The 24,359-nt window shown below is 38.3% G+C and overlaps 1 protein-coding gene across 3 annotated transcripts; it reads left to right on the plus strand.

Moving 5' to 3' along the window:
- The first annotated feature begins 115 nt into the window (after positions 1-115).
- On the plus strand, positions 116-24,249 carry ciita (class II, major histocompatibility complex, transactivator). Of its 3 annotated transcripts, none has more exons than XM_053652187.1 (20): positions 116-3,217; positions 6,197-6,244; positions 7,979-8,047; positions 8,150-8,188; positions 8,402-8,479; positions 8,617-8,670; positions 8,824-8,955; positions 9,045-9,137; positions 9,223-9,279; positions 11,893-12,012; positions 12,123-12,188; positions 12,281-13,955; positions 14,613-14,792; positions 16,234-16,299; positions 18,357-18,437; positions 20,229-20,312; positions 20,414-20,497; positions 20,690-20,773; positions 23,385-23,468; positions 23,911-24,249. In XM_053652187.1, the coding sequence occupies exons 1-20, from the start codon at positions 2,953-2,955 to the stop codon at positions 23,984-23,986; spliced, it is 3,435 nt and encodes a 1,144-aa protein (XP_053508162.1). In that variant the 5' UTR covers positions 116-2,952; the 3' UTR covers positions 23,987-24,249. The 3 variants fall into 3 exon arrangements, with proteins under 3 accessions (XP_053508162.1, XP_053508171.1, XP_053508153.1); XM_053652196.1 differs by lacking the exon at positions 116-3,217 and adding an exon at positions 4,507-4,701 and having other exon boundaries at positions 8,620-8,670; positions 23,911-24,248; XM_053652178.1 differs by lacking the exon at positions 116-3,217 and adding an exon at positions 4,508-4,701 and having other exon boundaries at positions 23,911-24,248.
- Positions 24,250-24,359: the final 110 nt, after the last annotated feature.

Here is a 24,359-nt window from a genome sequence, read left to right on the forward strand (position 1 = left end):
TGTAACTGTAAATGGATAAAAGCATTTTTTTTTTTAGTTATTAATGAACACGTCATAGTAATCGCTGTTCTAGGCAGTATAACTCTGTAAACAGCTAGAATAAATAAAGTGTACAAATGGTCATGGAGATGTTTGTTTACATGGTTTACAAGTACACACACACTTCTGAGTCATAAGAGGAAGTAGACGAGGGTGTGTTTAACAAAGCATTGAAACGCAGGTCTGATGTCCACCTGATCTACCTGAACGTCCTCAACAGCATTCCATCCTGATTTATCGTCTGATCATCGGTTCTGTAAAGCTGCCATCACAAACCGCTAAAACACCACCATAGCAAACCCCATGCTCACACACTGCACAAGTGAGCATAATGAATACAAATATAGTCTCCTTTATCTAATATTTCATCATAATCTCATATTAAACCTTGACACAAATGCTTAATTTAGCTTCTTTCTGGAAATAAACACTAACAGAATGAGATATTTTCAGGGTGAAAGTTGGTGAATGTTTAGAAATAAGCTATGTATTTATTTTATAATGATGTAAAAATGGAAATATTATAGATATATAGATAATATCTTGGATCATTTTGCTTACACATAATTTGACTTGATAAGGTATCATTTTGGTGCCATTCAGAAAAATGTGGAATTTTAAAGTCATTGTTTTTGCAGACTTGGATTTTTCTTTTTTCTTTTTTCTGGAAAGCATTTCTGGAAGACACTGATGCTTTTATTTGGTTGTCTTTTGACTTTTTTTTTTTTTTTTAACTTTCCCTCATTTTTCTGCACATGGCATTTTAATGTATTCTCTTTTCATGGATGACCTTTAAAATATAACAACAAAGCTAAATGCGGGGACTTCAGGGAAGTTTCAAAAAACACTGAAAAGGTGTGAAGTTTCTAGTGAGGAAAATGTAAGACCCATGAAGAAGAAACTGTTCTAAACGGACTGGGGACCTAACAAAGGGAAAATTTCCTTCTGTACTTTCTGGAATTTTTTTGGTAATCAGGATCATTGTCGAATTGCACAATGGATGCTATTATTAAAAGTGAACATGGTGATAGTTGAATCATTTTAATGTGTTTTTTAATTACAATTCATCATATTTCATAGATCATATTTGACGTCAGAAATGCTTTGTGTTTTTTCATTCTTTTTTTTTTAAATGAAATGAATCATGAATAGTAAATCCTGTTTAGGAATAATGTTTAGTTTTACTTCATTGCTTGGGTAGATCACATTTTCAAACATTATTAAAGGTCCAGTTAAGAATCTTTTAGAAAGATATGAACCCTTAAGCAGCTACCAAGAGCTAAATGTTAAACTCGGGACAAGTTCAGTACTTACCCAGTTAATACATACACTCTTAGAAACAAGGGTTCTTCAAGGGTTCTTTAAGGGTTCTTTAAGGATTCATTGTATATTTAAGGGATATTAGCTTCCAAAAAAAAGCTCTTTTTTATAGTTGTATGGAGCTACAGTTTTCAAGGTTTCTTTTTTAATAAGTAGAGGTTCTTCAGATGTTCTTTAAGCCTTCATTGTATAATTAAGGGTTCTTAGTGTCCAAAAAAAAAAAGCTTGTACTTGTATTGGAAGCCTTTCTGATAGGAAAACACTTTGTAGGGTTCTAGATGGAATCTTTAAAGGTTCCCCAACATGCTTATGCAGTTAATAAGTACAAGCTAAGGGAAATGGGGTTCTTTGAGGGTTCACTGGTTGCTTCCAAAAATGTTATCACTTGGAACCTTTTTCTGATAAACCCTTATATATAGGGTTCTACATTCTTCAAGGCTTCTGTGCAATAAGTATGGAGTCTTCAGGGGTTTTTTTTTAAGGGTTCATAGAATCCTACAACATTTGTTTTCCTATCTGTTCCAATCCAAGTACAACCCTTTTTGGAAACTACAGTCCTTTATTTATCCAATAAAACTTTAACAAACCCTTAGAAAACCTTTTTTTTTTCTAGGAACGTGTATTTTTACTGGGTATGTGGAAACTCTTAAAGGCTCTACTTGAAACCCTTACTGCTTTCAAATACTCTTTCTTACAGGAAAACATTGTTGTATGGTTCTACATAGAACTTTTACAAGTTCCATCACACCTGTACACACGTTAATACATACACTTTTATAGGGGGAAGGTTCTCCAAGGGTTCTTTAAGGGTTCGCTGGATCTTTCCAGTACTTGGATTAGAAGGAAAACACATTGTTGTAGGGATCCACTAAGAGTATACTGTTCAAAATAAATGTCATGTTTCCTAATAGAGTTGATTCATTTTTTAAAAATGACACATTAAAAAATTGGTGGGGGATTTCCACAAAGAAAAAAGTGCAGTCTGAAATGAAATGAATTTCTTGCAAAAGTGAAAGTCAATACCAGAGTCTTTAAGAATCAAACCGGCATCTGTAATGGCTTTATATGATTGTTTTTATTTTGTAATACTCTGTTTTATATTTTTACAATTCACTGTTAAAAATGTTAATAACTTAAAAATTGTTTGATTCTCTTAGAATGTGACCCGAAGGCTTAATAATTTGTTATTTATGTGAATAGTTCTGTTTATTCAGTTCAGCTCAGTGCAGTTCTGACCTCGGATCAGATTTGTGGATCGTACATGACTGACTCACCGATGCTTGATTAGCATTTCACCATTTTCATGAGTTTTACGCATTGTGATGGAATTAAACTTCCCACTTCTCCGTTACATCTGATTTCTAGTCTGAAAAAAAAAGTGAAGTGAGATAGAGCCATCCTCTTCAAAGTATCTGCGTGTTTCTCTGATTTGGGAAAAGCACATGTGAAACTGTCCGAGCATTGCATGTTGGCGATCATGAATGCTTTGTTGTGAGTTGCTTTCGAGCTGTTCCTCCATCCAAACAGTCTGGTGAAGATTTTGATGAAGGTCCTGGATGCCTCATGAGAATCTTATGAAGAGCTTGTGGAATCATGGTGCCTTTCCAAGACGTTCTATCCGAGGTGAGGAGGGTTCTGCAGGAGTTGAATCCGAACTTCCTGCCTTCACTTCTCACCCAGCTTGTGGAGGCTCAGATCTTTTCTGCTCAGTACTACCAGAGCTTTTTTTCCGAGAGCCTGAGCGATGTGGATGTGGACGATTTGGCCAGGAGACTCGCTCTTCCTGTTTGGGAGAAATGGGATGCCAGCAAAGTAATCCTCTCTTCAGTCCTCACAGAGAACGAGAGAGATATCCATGGTATGATTGTCCTCTAAACCTTTGGTGATTATTTTTTTTTCAGTTGATAGTGTTGTTTATTATTATTATTATTATTATTATTATTATTATTATTATTATTGTTATTCAAACCTGTAGAATAAACGTGTGTCCAGGAACCCTGTTAAATTCTGATAAATCCTGAAGGCCCAAAATAACTTGTGGGAAAAGTCATGGGAAATATGTGGCAGTGCAGCCAAGAAGAAACTGCCACCCATCCCCCACCCTCTTGCCAGAGCACTGCATAATAACTGGCATTTGTGGTTGTGTTCTTGGCAGTGCAGAGCCAAACCTAGCAGACCTTCCTGTCTGGCAGGTTTTAATCACGACATTCTAATGGCTGTTTATAATCAGTGATGTCTTTGAATTTTTAATACTGGTTCGGTAGATCATTACACGACACTCCAGAAGAATGTTGGCGGTGTTGTCATGGGCACCGAACCATGGGAGTAAACAGGAAGTGTAATTCCAGCTCCAGGGTTTGTGTATTTGATGAGTTGTAAGGCTGCATTTCACACCTGGTACAGTTGGCACTGCCTCTACACCCAAAAATGGCATGGGCAATTGCAGGTAGATAGATAGACTGATTGATATACATGATATGGGCAAGAATATGTGGACACCTGACCTTCACCCTCGTATGTGGTTCTTCCTCAAACTGTTGCCAAAAGTTAAAAGCGCACAGTTGTATAGAACATCTCTATACGCTGTAGCATTACAGTTTCCCTTCACTGGAACTAAAAGGCTCAAACCTGCTCCAGCATGAAAGTGCACAAAGCGTGCTCCATGAAGTGTGTTATGGTTGGAAGAAGGTGGAAGAACTCGAGAGTCCTGCACAGAACCCTGACCTCAACCCCACTGAACACCTTTGGGATGAACTGGAACTGGAGCCTCCTAGACATCCTGTTCATCAGTGTCTGATCTCAACCTCACTAATGCTCTTGTAGCTGAATGATCACAAATCCCCACAGCCACGTGCTAAAATCTAGTGGAAAGCCTTCCCAGAAGAGTGGAGCTTATAATAACAGCAAAGTGGGGAATAAATCTAGAATGAGATGTTCAACAAGCACAAATGGGTGTGATGGTCAGGGGGGTCAGGTCTGCACATACTGACAGACAGACAGACAGAGCTAAATATGTTACGATATTTGCATTATTTCTGTATATTCCTATATTTTCATGCCATTACTATAATAAATTGACTCAACGTTCAAGTAATTCGAAATGAAATCCTAAAGTCTTGCACCTGCACGTATAAACATCTGTGCTGAGCGCCACAGTTCCAGGCCAGACCCCTGAATATGAAAGTAAAACCAAATCAAACCCAAGTCGCACCACACTGCGCCAGTTCAGTGCAAACAGAGGACATAGGCAGAGCGTCAGCTTCCCCTCTTCAATCCTACTCATATTATCATGAACTAAAAACATGCTTTTGCAGTATAAAATGGAGGCACGCTCCGAAACAGGTAATCTATCATTTTTATAGGCTATAGAATAGAGAGCTGAATAATACCTCGTTAAAGAACTGGAATAAAAGCGCGTCTTGGTGACGTTTGAGCATGTTTACGCGCATTTATGTATAATGTTATTGTTTATTTTAGGAGACATTTAATAACTTTTTTTTTTGTTGCAGTGATGTCTATTAATACTTTTTGGGGGACATATTTTGTGTAAAGATGTACTTTTGTAGCCGGCTTGGTTGGAATGTGTTGGAATGTGCATCTTTTTAAGTGCGCTTCTTCCTCTGTGTTTTCTAACCACAATAAAGACGCCATATATAAATGCTGTATGATCGATGTAGCGACTCTTGAGGCGGTTTATTTTTGGCGCACTGTGTGCGGTTCGAGTCGGAGTCACTGATATGACTCCTGAAGATACACTGCGCACATCATGAAAGTCATTTTAAACATATATGTATGCATACCGTTTCGTTATGTGTGTTTTATATAACATAATAATGTTATTAATGTCTAGTTAAATTGCGCTGGAGAAGAACTGATGATATAGCCTAATCTGATGGAAGTTAATCATGACTAGCACAATGGTGCTATTCGTAGTGATGAGGATGAGTAGGAGAATGATGATCTAATACAGTGTTACACATGCTTTCGTTTTGAAAATAAATGAAAAGATTTCCTTCAGTGAGTAAATCTAGGCTATTAACTGCTATTTATACAACTAAAAGCAAAACGTGCTCATTGTGCTAGTTTACTGTAAAAGCTTTTACTTTAGGGGTGCTATGGATAATGAGGAATCACATTGGTGCTTTAAGGGGTTCTTTGGATAGTTAAGGGGCACATTGATGGGTTTGTTTTATAATAAAGGTGCACGGCGCTTACTAAAAAAGTGTTTTGGATATAATAGAATATAAATATGTATGTATGTATCCAAAGAACCTCTTGAAGATACAATACACCCCATAACTATTCAAGAACCCCTTAAAGATGCAATATAACCCCTAACTATATATATATATGTGTGTGTGTGTATAAGTGTTTATGCACATTTGTTCCAATGCTATGATTTTATTTGAGTCAGCAAGAGGATATTCAGTAACATTTGCTGCAGTAATATTATTACAAGAGGGTACATTGCTTCCTTAAGGGGTACTTCAGATGGTTAGGGGGTACATTGCTTCCTTAAAAGACCTGCTGAATGGCTCCTGTGCATTTAAAGGGTTAATCACAATTCCATGTCACTACTGAGCTAATGTATTAATAGTGAATCTTTACCTTAACATTGTTTACTGCATTAGTTAACATAACAAACCACAAAACTATATTTAAAATATTAACAAAGGAATGTCCAAGCTACAGTAATGTCCTTTAATTTAATTAGGCAATGTTTATTCAGTCTATAACTAAAAATAAGTCCATATAATTAAGCATAATTGAAATTAAAGCCTGTTCCCCTCACACTGCTGGCAGTGAATCCAGTTTAACCCCGTTTGTATTCTCATAGAACCTGAAGACATCATGACCAGTGTGGATCATGGGGAAACCATGCCTGGTAAGGATCATTTACCAAAAAAAAAACCATATATATATATATATATATATATACACACACACACACACACACACACACACACTGGGGGAAATGAGTATTGGGCTCGCCAATAGTATTTTTCAGTAAATATATTTCCAATGGGGCGATTCACATTAAATTTTCACCAGACTTTGGTATTAACTCAAGAAATCCAGAAATATAAAGGATTCACAACATTAAAGTCCATAAATAAAGTTATGTGTAATAAAGTGGAATGACACAGGGGGAAAAAAAAGTATTGAACACACTAACTGAAACATATTTAATACTTAGTGGAGAAGTCTTTGTTTGTAATGACAGCTTCAGGATGCTTCCTGCATGAAGTAATTAATCAGCCGCTGTAGTCAGGTGTGATTTTTTCCCATTCTTCTAAACATATTGTCTTTAAATCTTGTTCAACTGGATTCAAGTCAGGTTATTGACTGGACCATTCTAACACCTTGATTTGTTCCCTCTGAAACCAATTGAGAGTTTCCTTTGCTGTATGCTTTGGATCGTTGCCTTGCTGGAAGGTCCACCCACGTCTCATCTTCATCATCCTGGTGGATGGCAGCAGATTCTTCTCAAGAATCTCCTGGTAAAGGGCTCCATTCATCGTTCCTTCATTTATATGAAGTCTGTCAGTACCATGGGATGAAAAACAGCCCCACTCCATGATGCTTCCTCCTCCAAACTTCACTGTTGGTATAGTGTTTTTAGGCTGATGTGCAGTGCAATTTCTTCTCCAAACATGGTGTGTAGTATGACAGCCAAAAAGTAAAATTTTGCTCTCATCTGACCAGACTACACTCTCCCAGTATTTCATAGGCTTGTCCAAATGAGTTGTAGCAAACTTTAAACGAGCTTCGACATGCTTTTTCTTTAGTAATGGAGTCTTGCGAGGTGAGCGTGAGCAGTGGAGTGCATTGCCTATTCTTTTCTCTGTGACGATGGCACCTGCTGCCTCCAAGTGTTTCTGGAGCTCTTTCCGAGTGGTCCTTGGCTCTTGGGCTACTCTTCTGGCTATTCTTCTGACTCCCTGGTCAGAAATCTTGTGAGGAGCTCCTGTGCATGGCCGGTTGATGACGGAGTTATGTTGCTTCCACTTGCAGATAATGGCCTCAATGGTGCTTACTGGAAGATCCAGAAGTTTTGAAATACGTCTGTATCTGATTCCATCAATATGTTTCGCAACAATAAGGTTGCAAAGGTCTTGGGAGAGCTCTTTGCTTTTATCCATCATGAGATGTTTCTTGTGTGACACCTTGGTAACGAAAAGCCTTTTTATAGACCATCAATTTACTAACCCAGCTGATATTAATTTACACAGATAGGGGGTATAATTACTTACGGATTTCAGCTGGTCCCTTGCCTTAACTTGCCTTGGAGAACTGCTTTTTATTAGTGTGTTCAATACTTTTTTCCTGTGTCATTCCACTTTATTACACACAACTTTATTTATGGACTTTAATGTTGTGAATTCTTTAAATTTGCAGATTTCTTGAGTTAATACTGATGTCTGGTGAAAATTTCATGTGAATAACCCCTATGGACACGTTCAATACTTAATTCCCCCACTGTGCGTGTGTGTGTGTGTATATATATATATATATATATATATATATATATATATATATATATATATATATATATATATATATATATAGCCGACAATTAAAGAATATGAAGCATTGTTTGTTTGTTTGTTTTTATAAGTAACAGATCGTCTATTGGACATGATCGTCTCTGCTCCACTTGAAGAATTTCCATTTGAAGAATTTCTCGGTCAGTTAAACTCCACTCTACACATAAATGACAAACATCTAAGATTCAGTTTAAAATTCTATTTTAAAATATATTTATGCATTCCCTTTTTTTTAACAATAGATTCAAGTTACTCAGATGAGGTCTGGGACGATATCCCAGGTGAGTGCAAGGCAGTTTTTTATGGCATGTAAAGACACCAATGATAGAACCGACTACTAAAGTGCACCAGAAGATGAAAAATGAGTTAAACGTCCGCATCTTTATCATCCATTGATGGTGGATATGGAGTTAAACTGGTTTGCTTTTAAGTTAACCACTGACAGTTGATTTGTTGCTTCTGCTGCTTCTGCCTCTCTTTATCTGATGGATTAGATGAAAAATCCACACTGGTTTATGATGGATGCAGTGAGATTTCAGCTCCCAAGGAAATACCAACCAGGAAGCGTCGAGGTGAACATTATTTAAATTCATTGATTACACTTCTTTATTTGCTCTTTTTTTATTACTCTTGCAAACTGTGAACACACGAGGGGTGTGTGTGTGTGTGTGTGTGTGTGTGTGTGTCTGTGTATCTGTGTGATTCTCAGTAGTGTGTGAAAGGGCACCGAAGAAAACACCTCGCCCTAAACGCAGTAAAAGAGGTAAGCTCAGAATAAAAAACAAAACAAAAATGTAACTGTCAAATACTGAAAGACATTTGTGAATGCACACTCATTTCAAAGTATAAAGTGAAACCTTTTCTTTGTTTAATTGGTAATCCCCTTAGTTTCCCACTTGTCTCATCCTTCCATTAGCCCCCCAGAGCTCTGAAACTCCCCCTGAAGTCAACATGGCTGTGCAGGAAGGGGATTTCCACGTCACTGGCATGTCCTCGCTTGTACGCTTCCCCTTAACGATTGCCACTACCGCCTCTCTGATGCCATCTGGTGAACATGAGCTCTAATATTTTGGTCCCGTTTCCTGGTTAGATTTCAGCCACCATGTAACCATGTGTGGATTTTTTCCACTCTTTCAGGTGCACCAGCAATGCAGATCATACAAACATTCAACCCTCTCTCTCCTCCAGTGATTAAAGGCATTCTGCCGGTAGGGCACACCTATGTGCTGGGTGAGTCATGAGTTTCATTATCTCACCATCTGTTTGTTTATTCTTTGTCTAAACAGTGACCACCATTTTGTCTGTGACTCTGTAGTTTCTCCACAATCTCTAGCTCCAGTGCCAATGCCACAGATTGCCCCTATGTCACCTGGTAAGTAAAACAGATGACTTTTTCCAAATCAAATATCTGTTTGTACGAATGACACAGCAATGACGCGACACTTTCAATAATGGCTGCTTGAATGATTAGGTCACAGTGTTAGGTCCCAGGGGTGTTATTTCCGATGGCAAGATGAGGCCACACCTTTGCTGTTGGGAAAGTGAAACAGACATAATAAGATTGCACATTTCAGTTTTACTTCATTGTACGTTGAAGCAAAAATAATCAGAATGTCAAATGGTTTCTGTTCACCAGTCAAGAATACAGCCAATGTAGAGACTAATGGTTGCATTAAGTGTAAAGTGTTGCTGTATTGGCAGAACACAGGCAGAACACAGACTGTATTACCAATATATTGGCCTTTTTGCTATCTACAGATGTAGACACAATATGCAACTATTGCATAGGAAGTCAGGGAAGGAAAGTGGGAACTTTTCCAGGGTAGGTTTGTTTGTTCTGGAATGGACCCAGTAAATCAATCTGCCAAACTGGCATCCTACTGGCACAGTAGAGACATGTAGTAACATGAACTGAGAAGAATAAGGTAGACATTCTGGCATCTTGTGGTTTTGATGTATATTTATCTGAAGTGCGTTCTAGAGAGAAGGAGTTTATATACAGTATCTCACAAAAGTGAGTACACCCCTCACATTTTTGTAAATATTTGATTATATCTTTTCATGTGACAACACTGAAGAAATGACACTTTGCTACAATGTAAAGTAGTGAGTGTACAGCTTGTGTAACAGTGTAAATTTGCTGTCCCCTCAAAATAACTCAACACGCAGCCATTAACAGGTGTGTTAAATTTGGTGTCATTGCTCTCACACTCCCTCATACTGGTCACTGGAAGTTCGACATGGCACCTCATGGCAAAGAACTCTCTGAGGATCTGAAAAAAGAATTGTTGCTCTACGTAAAGATGGCCTAGACTATAAGAAGATTGCCAAGACCCTGACACTGAGCTGCAGCACAGTGGCCAAGACCATACAGCGGTTTAACAGGACAGGTTCCACTCAGAACAGGACTCGCCATGGTCGACCAAAGAAGTTGAGTGCACGTGCTCAGGGTCAAATCCAGAGGTTGTCTTTGGGAAATAGACGTATGAGTGCTGCCAGCATTGCTGCAGAGGTTGAAGGGGTGGGGGTCAGCCTGTCAGTGCTCAGACCATACGCCACACACTGCATCAAATTGGTCTGCATGGCTGTCGTCCCAGAAGGAAGCCTCTTCAAAAGATGATGCACAAGAAAGCCCGCAAACAGTTTGCTGAAGACAAGCAGACTAAGGACATGGATTACTGGAACCATGTCCTGTGGTCTGATGAGACCAAGATAACCTTATTTGGTTCAGATGGTGTCAAGCGTGTGTGGCGGCAACCAGGTGAGGAGTACAAAGACAAGTGTGTCTTGCCTACAGTCAAGCATGGTGGTGGGAGTGTCATGGTCTGGGGCTGCATGAGTGCTGCCGGCACTGGGGAGCTACAGTTCATTGAGGGAACCATGAATGCCAACATGTACTGTGACATACTGAACGAGAGCATGATCCCCTCCCTTCGGAGACTGGGCCGCAGGGAAGTATTCCAGCATGATAACGACCCCAAACACACCTCCAAGACGACCACTGCCTTGCTAAAGAAGCTGAGGGTGAAGGTGATGGACTAAACCCTATTGAGCATCTGTGGGGCATCCTCAAACGGAAGGTGGAGGAGCACAAGGTCTCTAACATCCACCAGCTCCGTGACGTCATCATGGAGGAGTGGAAGAGGACTCCAGTGGCAACCTGTGAAGCTCTGGTGAACTCCATGCCCAAGAGGGTTAAGGCAGTGCTGGAAAATAATGGTGGCCACACAAATATTGACACTTTGGACCCAATTTGGACATTTACACTTAGGGGTGTACTCAATTTTGTTGCCAGCAGTTTAGACATTAATGGCTGTGTGTTGAGTTATTTTGAGGGGACAGCAAATTTACACTGTTATACAAGCTGTACACTCACTACTTTACATTGTAGCCAACATGCAAGGGGTCGGTTGTAATATTTGCCATTCGCTTCCTAGCTCTATATGGAACATGTCCTGGTGTGTGGTCTGTTGAACTCATGATTGTTGGCAAAGCCAAACCAGACTTTCATACAAGTGCTGAGTACAGATTATTGAACTGGACCAACAGCTCTTGCAGCTGGTCAAACTTCCTCAGGTGTTACAGGAAATATATCCTCAGATTGGTCTTCCAAGGACCATCAATGTTGGCTTCCACTTTACAGTTTCTGCAAGACAAAACAACAGATTGCCATGAAGGTTTTTGAAGAGATTGTAGTTCCTATGTAAAGTAGAAGAAACCAGAACTTTTGCAACCACTGTAATTAACTTGTATTGGTATTAAATATTGGTATAATTATATAATTAAACCAGCCATGCCAATTCAATTGATGACAGGTGAATGGTCAGGAATGGAAATATGCATTGAGTCATGCATTATTAACAGAGTTAATAATGCATAACTTTGGGCTTGGTTAAATTGAATTGACACCACCAAGTACATGTTCAAAAGAATGATGGTACTCATTATATGTGCATTAACTATCAACTATCCTTTGCTTCTTCAGTCGATGGTACAGTGGCTCCTTTAGAGCTCAGCATGTCCATTCATCCCGTAAGCTCATTATCGGACAGCGCAAGTAGGGGTCAGTCTCCATCCCAACTAGCTCCTGTTTCACCCTCAAAAGGTAGACTTACTGTTCTTGTCTTTGCTTATATAATCAGTATTTCAGTGGCTGGTCAGTTATTGGTTGTTTTTGTAGAACCATTTATTTTGTCTGATTTTGTTACATCACAGACAAATCACCCTCCAAAGAGTATCTTTCTACAACCCAGCAAATCAAGAAGATGCCAGTGATACCAAGTGAGGCAAAATAAAGTTACTAGACTAATTCTGTGTCCAAATAATCATTTAAAGCTCATATCAATAATATCTAAAATGTGTTTTTTGTACAGAGAATGTTCAAGACTCCATTGAGTGCTTGAAGTTACACCTACAAAAAACGTGTAGTATGATGCAAGGAGGAATGAGCATGGAGTCTCACTACATAGACACACCACTGGTGCAAAGGAAGCTTATCATCAGAACTGGCAAAAATGCAAACAAATGCTTAGAGAAGGAACTTGTGGTGCTCAGTGATTCAGAGCGAAAGAAAGCCATGATGCACAGGAGCCATGTTTTCCAAAACTATGGATCCAATAACAAGCAACTGATCACAGTCCTTGGGAAAGCCGGCATGGGAAAAAGCACATTTATCCAGCGTTTGGCCTTGGACTGGTCCACCGGTGGCCTTCAGCAGTTCCAATTCATCTTTTTGCTGAATTGCAAAATTCTCAATCTGACTCAGGCGAGCTATAGTCTGAAGAGTTTGCTGTTTGACTCATCCATGTTTCCTCAGTGTGAGGATTCAGAGGCCGTCTTCAAACACGTTCTCGCCTTTCCCGAGAATGTTCTCGTTGTTTTTGACAGTTTCGATGACATGAAAGACCTTGAAGGTCTTCTTCAATCCACCGCTACCTCAGCCACAGATGGCGACTACAGTATCCGGCAGCTCTTTTCTGGTTTGTTCCAGAAAAAGATTCTGTCAGGGTGCACACTTTTGATTGCCACCCGACCCAAAGATGTCTTGAATCAGCTGCTGCGGAAAGTAGACAGTATCTTGGAGTTATGTTGCTTTTCTCCAAAGGACATAGAAATGTATGTCTCAAACTATTTTGTGGATACATCAGAGAAAGAGAATGCACTAAGAACAATAACAAGCCAAAAATATATTTTCAACTTATGCTCGAACCCTTTGCTATGTCGCCTTACGTGCTTTTTGTCAGAGCATCAAAAAAGCAATGGTTTGCCTTCGACTCTTACGGATTTATACCAAAGAGTGCTCAGCCAGCATTTAGAGCTGAATGATAACCTTCAGGGATCCAACAAGGACATTGTGCAGTTGTGTAACGTGGCATGGGATGGATTTAAGACGCAAAGCTCCCTTTTAAACCAAAATCAAAACAAAAACCTGGTAGACTACGGACTCAACTCTGGGATACTTACGACACGTACACGATATGAAGAACCTGGCAACAAGCAGGTCACCTATTTTGCTAATCTTTTTGTGCAGAACCTTCTAACTGCTCTGCTTTTGGTACATTCTAATGAAATGAATGATAAAGCGCTGCTGGGTCAGACTGCACTCCACCAACGTAAAAGGAAGTCTCCAGGAGAATGGCAGGATATGCTACAAAGGTTCGTAATGGGATTACTCTTTCAGAAAAACACCCCCCCCTGTTTCAGGGTCTTCCAAAGCAGTACTGACCTACAGGCCAAAAGAAAAGCAGTGGAAGTCCATTTGGAGAATCTGAAACCGGGCGAGCTGATTCCCAGCAGGTTACTGGAACTGTTTCACTGTGTGTACGAGGCCAGAAATGTCAAACTTGCCAAACTTCTGGTCAAAAACCTTCCTGACAATCTGTCATTTTGCGGAGCTCAGCTCTCTCCAGTGGATGTCTATGTTGTTTGGCATCTTCTTTTGAATACCAAAGGACTCAAACGGACATTTTCCATTGACTTGAGGGACACGTGTGTTCCTCTCAGTGGTCTCAAAGAGCTGGTTGCGCTGGACTGTGTGGCCTCATTCCGGTGAGAAATCCATGTTTTTAAGTTTGCTTAATTCTGCTTTACACAATGCAGTAACAGTGGCGTTATCAGTTTGTCCCACATCATGGTGAACAAGATGTTGCCAATAAGATCTTAGTCTAATTCTGTGCAATATGAGTCATGTTCATGTGATCTGTACATTAGTTCATACATTACATTCTCTCACAAGTCCTATTGGTGACTTGTCAACAATCATGAGATTACGAGATTTTGTTCCACAATTTCAGACACTTCCAGAATTTTTTTGTTGGCCATTTTTGGTCCCAAAGGCCATGTTAAGCAATCTAAGGCCAACCATTTTAACTCGAGACCAGCACATGACCATTTAAGATTTGCAATTTGTTTTTATCGACAACAGCATTATTGTGGCAAATCATACAAAAAAGCACACTTTAGTTAACTTTTTAAATAGCCTCAAGGTAAGACATATTGCAAGGTGTAGATGCAGTAATGTAGATGTATAATTTAAAACTGAAATAAATTTTTTTGTTAATTCTTGTCATCAAAAACATTCTATATTGTTTTTTGAAGTAGAATATATTTGAATATTTGAGATATATTGTAAATCTTGTACATATTTATATTCATAAAGCTATATTGGGGACTTCTTAATTATTTATTGCCTTTCCCCCCCAATAGAGCACCTACGATGGACGCCATTAATCTGTGGGAGGACCTGCATCACAGCAATGATAAACTGAGTTTGAAAAATGCCATCGACAAGTTTACTATAAACCCTCTGAAGGTGTCTCAGGTGTCTCATGTGGAGAACCTGCTCGTTCTTGTACAAATCCACAATGAGAAGAAGCTGCCCTTATGGTGAGACATCAACAATGCTTTAATGATGAGTGTTGTGTAGATGCAAATTCTCGCAAGCAAAAACTGTGGACTTATACACTTGACACATTCTTGAAGATTGCATTGTATCCATACGCCATCAGAGCCACAACTAACCACAAATTCTGCCCTCTGAAAAGTAGTCCCAGACCAATGTTTAACCAGGTTTACAACTAAGTTTACAAACACTGCTGGCTGACGCGTCTAACAAAACGTTTCATTTAAAATTAAAACATTTATTGACTAAATTGAACAACTTCCTTTTATCTTCCATTGGAGTAAATGGGTTTTCTGTTCTTTCGTTGAGATTTGTGTTTACAGTAACGGCACATACAGTTGTCTGGAGAATCTGCAGAATGTTAATAATTTTTTTTTTAATTGCAAGTTGATTTTTATTTAGTTCTGAGCTGAATCAACTGTTTTACACAACAGATGTTTCCATATAGTCCACAAGACACAATACTAACTGAATTTACACAAATGAACCAGTTCAAAAGTTTACATACGCTTCATTCTTAATACTGTGTGTCGTTACCTGGATGATCAACGACTGTGTTTATGTTTTGTGAGAGTTGTTCATGAGTCCCTTGTTTGTCATGAGCAGTTAAACTGCCCACTGTTCTTCAGAAAAATCCTCCAGGTCCTGCACATTCTTTACTTTTCCAGCATCTTCTGCATATTTGACTCCTTTCCAGCAGCGGCTATATGATGTTGAAATTTGTTTAAAGCTCTTTTTTTTTTATTTAGTACTGCCCTTCATAAGCTACATAAGCTATTTTCCCCAGAAGACAAAATAATAACAATTTTCACCGATCATCCTGTTCAATAGTTTACACGCCCCTGGCTCTTAATGTATCGTGTTGCATTCTTCAGCATCAGTGAACATGTGCACCTTTTGTAATAGTTGTGTATGAGTACCTCAGTTGTCTTCAGTGTGAAACGATGGATCTCAACATCATATAGCCACTTTTGGAAAGGAGTCAAATATGCAGAAGAAGAATGTGCAGGACCTGGAGGATTTTTCTGAAGAACAGTGGGCAGTTTAACTGCTCAGGACAAACAAAGGAATGAACAACTATCACAAAACATAAACACAGTCACGGATCATCCAGGTAACACACAGTATTAAGAATGAAGCGTATGTAAACTTTTGAACTGGTTCATTTGTGTAAATTCAGTTATTATTGTGTCTTGTGGACTATATGTAATCATCTGTTATGTAAAACAGCTTATTCAGCACAGAACTAAACCTAAATGCAATTTTTATGATCCCTCTTGTTTTTTTTAAATTATTTACATTTTGCAGATTCTGCAAGGGGTATGTAAATTTATGAGCACAACTGTATGCTTAAAGATCCAGTGAACAGGGAGAATAAAACACTTGTGTAGCCTGATGTAGTGACGGTCACCGTTGTGTTTTCAGCGAGGCGGAGCCGGCTCTAGAGGACGGTGTCCCAGCGGTGAGACATCTTCACAAGTTGGAGTACGAGTGAGTCCTACCAAAACCTGTTCAAATAATATTTGACTGCAATATCAGACAAGATTGTCATGTTTCAGGTTTGTACTTAGCAACAGATCTTCCGCTGATCACGGCCATCTATTTAGATTATTGGAAATGTACATAATATTATTTTTTTTTAAAAGGCCCTCAAAACCTTCTGATCTACAGTATAATCTGATGTCTACTTGGACAGTAAAATCACCAGTAGGCTAAAGAGGATCCATAAAATCAATTTGAACATATATACATACGTTCACGTTTAATTCCAACACATTTAGTTCTACTAAAACCTCCTCCCAACCCCTCAACCGAAATTATTTGCTTAAACGCATCCTTCACGTCCTCCTTGTTTGTTTGTATGGGTTCAAAGGTGGTTATTATGATGCGGTGTGTTCTAGTGCTTTGATTGGAAAGAAATAGTGGAGTGCTGAAAGAAAATATAGAACTGACTAGCTAACATGCAAAATTCCCACTTAAATCTTCCCGTCTGCTGTACAGTGACTTGGAAAAATCATAGTAAAATATGAATTCCTGATTTGTAATTATGATATTGTGATGCCGTCCGAGTGCATAGATTTGTGACAACACTTGAAGGCAGCACAAGAAATTTCAGTCAGGCTAGCTTTAACTGAAACTTGTTTACTTTAAAAAAAAAAAAAAATTAATTCTAAGCAAACTTTCATTGATACGTTTGACTGGTTTTTGTCCTTTCAAATCTCTTTTTAAGAAAGCTGGCTTCATACTTTCGTTAGAAACTTGCTCCAAACACATACTGTCCATGCAGATACAGTACATCAGCGTTTTAAAGACTCCTCACTGTGCTTACAGAACGTTTCCTACTTTTGTTGCCTTGATTTGTGCTCGGAAGTTCCTCGTCTTGTGATTTTCTTTCACTGACAACATATCTGCCGCTTTTAAAGGATTTTAAGGAGTTGTAAAGGTCATGACGTTTTTAGCCACCAAATATGAATTAGCTTGCTAACTCTGTAACTGTCCGTATAACGCTCATGTACTAAGAACCATTATCACATAGGGCTGGGCGATATATCAATATAAATGATATATGATTACGCGATACACTTTTCTGAGATATCGTTGGTATGATGATGTATTTGTTACGTTTTAATCATTACAAATGAAATGGTACTAAATTGATGCTGCTGATTCGATGTCATTTTTTAAACTTAATTGTCGTTGTTTTTGTTGACATTACAGTTAGTTTTAACGGTTGTTTTTGTTTATTTTACTACTGTTTTGCAGAGTTTGTTGGCTAAAGTTTATATTGTGGTGCGCATCATGTGTCATAAAAATATCATATCAGGATACTTGAGGATATTTCTGTCATATCGCCCAGCTCTGTTATCACCCATGAGTAATTACTTCAGTCAACTTCTATCTCTTATTACTCATGATGGCCTTAATAATAACTGTTTTTAATTCATTTGATATCGACAAGATGATGCGAAAGTGTTAGATTAGATGTGGACTCCATTTGAGCGGTGAATAAGAAGACGCCACCATCCGATTTTAAAAACAAAAACAAAAAAAAAAGCAAAAAGTGGTACCCTTTGTGAATCCTCCAGCCTCCTTTTCCCATCTTCTTTGATTTATGTTAAATCTCTTATGATGTCTTTCATCAGTGACCGTCAGGGATACGTTATTCAGCTGGTTTATGTCGGGTGTTATAGAATAAAGAAATAAAGAAAAGGACAGCAAGAAAATAAAAGATAGAAAAGCAGAAAATTAAAGATGGGTACTGAAGCTTAGATTACTTACTTTATTATAGATTAAATGAATTAGGTGTCTGCGCATGCACACACACCTGTGGTATGTGTAACGAGCTTCGTTCTTCTCTTTTCTAAACATTTTTTCTGTAAATTGGTGACACAAGCCCTCAGGTAGTGAACATCTGGTGCTAAGTAATAAACAGGGGCATGTTGAGGATTGATGAGTCCACAGGAACACTGTGATGGTGTGTGTGTGTGTGTGTATGTGTGTGTGTGTGTGTACTGATCAGCGTGTTGTGTTCTCTTTATGTACTAAAGGCTCGGCCAGCAGAACAGTCCTGAGGTTTTTCTCCGGCAGGCAGAGGTCTTATCTGCTCTTCAGTCTCTCCATCATCTGGAGTAAGTTCTCTACTTATAAACGTTCACCTGCGGAAAAATATCACGCGGTAAAAAAAAAAAAAAAAAAGAAGAAGAAATGTACAAAGGTTTGTATCCTGTACAAAAGAAGGCAAGAAAAAAGGTCAGAAAGAAAGAAAATGGAAGCTTAGAAAAAAGGGAATTTGGAAAGAAGGAAGTAAAGAAAGAAAGAAAGAAATCGAAGTTTAGAAATAAATAAAAGAAAATGGTAAGAAGGAAGGAAGGCATTTAGAAAGAAAAAAAACTAAGAAAGAAATAAAGAAAGACTTTAGAAAGAAAAAAACAAAGGAAGGAAGAAAGAAAAAGATATTTAGAAAGAAAGAATGCAAAGGAAGAAAGAGAAGCAAAAAGAAAGAAAAATGGAAGTTCAGAACGAAATAAAAGGAAACTAAAACTCTAAAGAAGGAAGGAAAACATTTAGAAAGAAAAAAGTGTTCAAAGTTACACAGTTATACAGTTCAAAGTTTCAAACAGAGTCCGTCTGTCCAAGTCGAGACTTTCTGTGATGTATCCTGACGTAGAGGACAAGTGTGATAAATGTCATGGCTCTCCTTGCCATCTTGGCCATATGTTTTTCTTCTGCCCTGATCTCCATGGTTTTTGGTCTGTTTTTTTTTTTTTTACCATCATGTCCACTATTCTTAGGGTAGATTTAAAGCCTTGCCCATTGATTGCTGTATTTGGGATTCCTGATGACTCAGTTCCGTTGAGCTCGATACAAAAGGCTGTTGTTGCTTTCACATCCCTTATAGCAAGACGTTCTCTACTGTTGCGTTGGAAGTCTGCTAAATACCCGTCTATCTCCCAGTGGCTAAAGGACGTGATGTTTTTTCTAAAACTCGAGAAAATAAGGTATACGATGAAGGGTTGTACGGACAAGTTTTTTTTATAAATGGCATCCCTTTATCGTATACTTTATGGAGTTACAGACACTTCCCACTTAAATTTTTGTGCCTGTTGTTGGGTCTTACAATATCTATATAACCAGCGATAGTTATTGGGTAGCCATGATGAGCCGGTGCGGGGGGGGGGTTACTTTTAATTTTGTTTTCCTTTGTTAGTATAAAAAGAAAAAAAAACCTGTGAATGTTTACTGGTGTGTGTTGCTCAACTTGTTTTTTTGTTTGTTTGTTTGTTTGTTTTTCTTCTCAATGGAATATTTGGGAAAGGGAGGGGAGGAGAGAAGAAAAAAAGGTGATGTTCAGCAGACATGTTTGGTAGACGTGTTCAGCAGAAATGTTTAGTTCAGCAGAAATGTTTAGCAGAAATGTTCAGCAGAAATGTTTAGCAGAAATGTTCAGCAGAAATGTTATGTTCAGCAGAAATGTTCAGCAGAAATGTTCAGCAGAAATGTTCAGCAGAAACGTTCAATAGAAATGTTCAATAGAAATGTTTAGTTCAGCAGAAATGTCCAGCAGAAATGTCCAGCAGAAATGTCCAATAAAAATGAAACTGGAAAAAAAAATAGAAAGAAAAAAGTGGAAGAAAGAAAGAAAGCATGGAGGACAGAACAAAAGAGAAAAGGAAAGTGGAAATGTATAAATAATCAAAGAAAAAAAAACTAAGAAAAAGAAAGGAATAGAGCATGTAAAGGATGGACGGGAGAAAGCGGCGTTAAACAGAGAGAGAGTTTATGAGTTTGTTGTGTAGCGGTTTGTAAAGCTGATGTGAAGGATACAGGACTGCTGTACCGTCTCTGTGTGTGTGTGTGTGTGTGTGTGTGCATACACGCCTCACTGCGCTTCTCTTTAACACTCTGTTTGTCTCTTGCAGTCTGGAGAATAATAAAATGGGGGATGCTGAAGCGGAGCAGTTGGCCGGTGTGCTGAGCTCGCTGTCGTCTCTGAAGCTGCTGAAGTCAGTCTCGCATGTGTTCCTGAACTCGCTGATTATTTATAAAATCTGTGTGAAAGTGTCACAGCGCGTGTAACGTTAAATTCCTTCCTCCGACATTCCAGTCTTTCTCAGAACTGCATCGGAGACGCCGGAGTGCAGAAACTGTCCGAGGCCCTACCGTCCGCGTCCTCGCTGCAGAGCCTCAGGTACAACCTCCTGCCACGCCCACTTTATTCATCTAAATTTACATTTACATTACATTTATTCATTTAGCAGAAGCTTTTATCCAAAGCAACTTACAAATGAGAAAATGATAATAGCACACCTGTGTACAGCTGTAGAGAATGATGCGGTGTGTTGTATTTATGAAGTAATATTGTCACTCTCACCTCCTCCAGCCTGTATGGAAACGTGATCGGGGACAGCGGCGCTGAGAGCTTGGCGTCAGTTTTACCGCTCATGACGTCTCTGCTGGACCTGGAGTGAGTCTCGTTCATCAGTAAAGCTCAGCTTTACACGTGCAGTGTAACACACGGCTCAGATTTCAGCTTTCTCTTCTAGCACACTGAAATCGGCACACGTCCAGGTTCAGGGCTTCCACTGATCTGACCTGACGCATGTTAAATGAGAGGAGAAGGCACATTCTAAAGAGCTGTGAACTTCACTGACCTTCATGATCATTTAAGGCCTATTGCTTTTGAGATTCGTTCAAGATACACAAGGTTCTAAAGTTATGAGCTTGGGAATGAATCAAACTCGCATTTCATTATCACTGTATCAAATTAGAAAGAAAGAATAAAAAAAGGAAGGAAAGAAAACAATGAAGGGAAGGACAGATGGACATGGGCACACAGACACACAGCCACACACACATACACCCTCTAGGCGGAGTCCTCCTTGTGTGTATGAGCTTAAAGCTGAAACTAAAACAAGACACACATGACATTTTTCACCACAGAAACTTTCACCAGGAACTAGAGGCGTTTGGAGGTACTCTGTGTGTTTCCACCGCAGCAACCAGGGTCTAAATTAAGTTCCAGGTCAAATAGAGGAGAAACCAGAAAGCGGACAGGATCAATACACTACCGCAAACCCACAATCAGTGTGTTAAAGTTCATATAAAAAAAAGAAAATGAAATACTGGGTTAAGCCACATAAAAGCTGTTAGGAAATTCATCAAATATATAACATATTAAACAAACACATAAATAACTTGCAAATTCTGGTCCGTGTACGTTTTGTTCATTAGGTTTTTTTAGTTTCAAAATTGAAAAATAAATTACAAATGACGATGCGTTCGTTAATTTTTTGTTTTAATATTGAAAACTAAAAGGACCAATGAATTATGTTTAAAACCCATTTTTTTCCTAAAAATTGCAACATATTTCAAATATGCCTCATTTCTACTTTCTTCCCGTCTTATTTTTTGAGTTGGAGTTATTTGGTATTGTGGCATGCTCGCATAACCCGGGTGTAATTGAACTAACTGTAAAGCGTGCAGAATCCATCAGTGGCTTCTCAAACATGTTGCTTCACTGCAATAAAGTTAGTTTTAGGTTTGATATTCGCTGGATATTCACTTTCCCCTGCCCTTGTTCTATAGAGGTGACAGTCTTACACAGATATCAATACCACCATTAGTTTTAATAATATTCAATTATTCTATATGGACATAAAACATTTACTCAAAAATACCAGTGTGTATTAGAGCTGCATATTTACACCTGAGAATATTCTGACCCGGTATCACAACACAACTTGGGCCCTAAGGGACCGTCTGGCAATTCCACCCACGGAGTTAAAATGTGGACAGGCCCGGTTCTGGCCAGATAAAGAAGATGGACAGACTCGAGCCGCTTCACGAGTGTAGCACACTTTCAGTCAATTCTTTAAAAAAAAAAACCAACCACATTTTAAATGATGTGTTGAATGTTGTTTGAAGTTAAAAGATAAAGGGGGTAAAAGTAAATAATTAGAATAATAATTTTAATAATAATAACAACAACAACAATAATACAGCAACAACAAAAAACAAACAAACACGCAACTCCAGAATATATGCAGTAAGCCCAAATAAGAAAAAAACCCAAAATAAAATAAGGTTTAAAAAACAAAAAACAAAATATGTAACACATATAACATCCATCCATCCATTTTCTATACCGCTTATCCTACTGGGTTGCGGGGAACCTGGAGTCTATCCCAGGGAGCATGGGGCACAAGGAGGGGGACACCCTGGAAGGGGTGCCAATCCATCACAGGGCACAATCACACACACACATTCACACACACATTCGTACACTACGGACACTTTTTGGACATGCCAATCAGACTACCATGCATGTGTTTGGACTGGGGGGGGAAACCGGAGTAGCTGGAGGAAACCCCTGTAGTTCTGAAACCCTCGCGCAGCACAGGGAGAACTTGCAAACTCCACACACACACACACACACACACACGGGGCAGCGGCGGGAATCGAACCCTCAAACTTGAAGGCGAACGTGCTAACCACTAAGCCACCGTGTGCTCCATATATAACATGTATTCAATAAATAAAATGTAATTGATTTGGGGGTAAAGTGTCTGAGCCAAATGGATTATTTTTCAATGTTTAATTTGGACATAACATTAAAGAAAATTAATAAAATATATAATAATAATAATAATAATAATAAAAGAACAAAACAGCAAAAAAAAAGAAAAGAAAAAATGGAGTAAGCCACAAATAAAGGGGGGAAAGATGATGGAGACAAACTGATTATTTTTCTCCATTAAATTTTCAGTGATGAATTAAAGTTAAAAGCTACAAAATATAAAAGTAAATAATACTTTAAAAAAAAAACAACAGCAGCAAAAAATAAGAAAAAAAGACATGGTCTAAGCCCGAATTAAAAAAAAAAACAAACATAAAATAAGTATTAGCTATAATTTAGATTACATTAAAGTACATTTAAAAATAAATGAATTAATTAATGTAATCGAATTAGTAGGAAACGTGACAAAACCAAATTAATTAATTTCCCAAGTGCTCTTTAAATCATTTGTCTATAAATGTAATAATAATAATCATCGTCATCATGTTTCTGTCCTCAGTGTGAAGTACAACAAGTTCACAGACATTGGAGCCAAAAAGCTCAGCGCTGCATTAAAGAAATCGTCGAGTGTGAAGTCTCTTCAGTAAGTCACCTCCACACACACACACACACACAGAGTGAGTTTTTTAAAAACAGTATTAGCTTCAGATTTCACACATTTCATCACTACTTTAAACGTATCTCAAGCTGTAATGAAGTCGACGTGTTTTAATGCTGTAAGCTTTATCGTGTTTCTTTTCGTTTCCTAATAAACCGTACACCATTCCCCTCCAAGACACATCTTCAGTGCTTGAAATTAACGTGTGGAAAAAACAGTCACAGCTCAGTCATCTTTTTTTCTTTTTTATTTACTAATTTATTTTTATCAAGATTTGAACGCATAACTTTTACAAAACTAAAATGTCTAACATTACCATGCTCTTCTTCTTTCCATGATTTATAGTTTTATTTCATTACGCTACCCAAATCATTTAAACGATCATCTTCTGTCTTGCTTCTGAATCGTTTTCTCTTTTTTCTTCCAGGATGTGGAACGACTGTGTTCCTTACGGGGTTTTTGAGCATCTTCAGCTCCAAGACTGCAGGATTAAAGCTCTATAATTCACCTTTTATTTAAGAAAGAAAACTGCTGCTATTAACACTGTGTTCTTCAGGTACACACACACACACACACACACTTTACTGAACGCTGTCGCCTCGGCTAAGACACTAATGTTCTTACGGTGCGTAATCAATTTCGTGTTGCACTATTTCTGTTTGATTTTTTTTTCATTTTTTATGAGCCAGCTGCTGCCTAATAAAGTACTTTTCTATATAAAATTTAAAAAGCTAAGTTGTTATTATTATTGTTTTTAAAAAATATATGTTAAATATATGTTATTCCTGCGTAATTGAAAAAAAATGAAAGAAGCATCACAATGTCAGAGCTGCATTAAGTGAAATTAATTATTTATTTTATATTTTTATATATACA

The sequence above is a fragment of the Ictalurus furcatus genome, chromosome 2, assembly GCF_023375685.1.
Source record: "Ictalurus furcatus strain D&B chromosome 2, Billie_1.0, whole genome shotgun sequence".
NCBI classification, from domain to species: domain Eukaryota; kingdom Metazoa; phylum Chordata; class Actinopteri; order Siluriformes; family Ictaluridae; genus Ictalurus; species Ictalurus furcatus.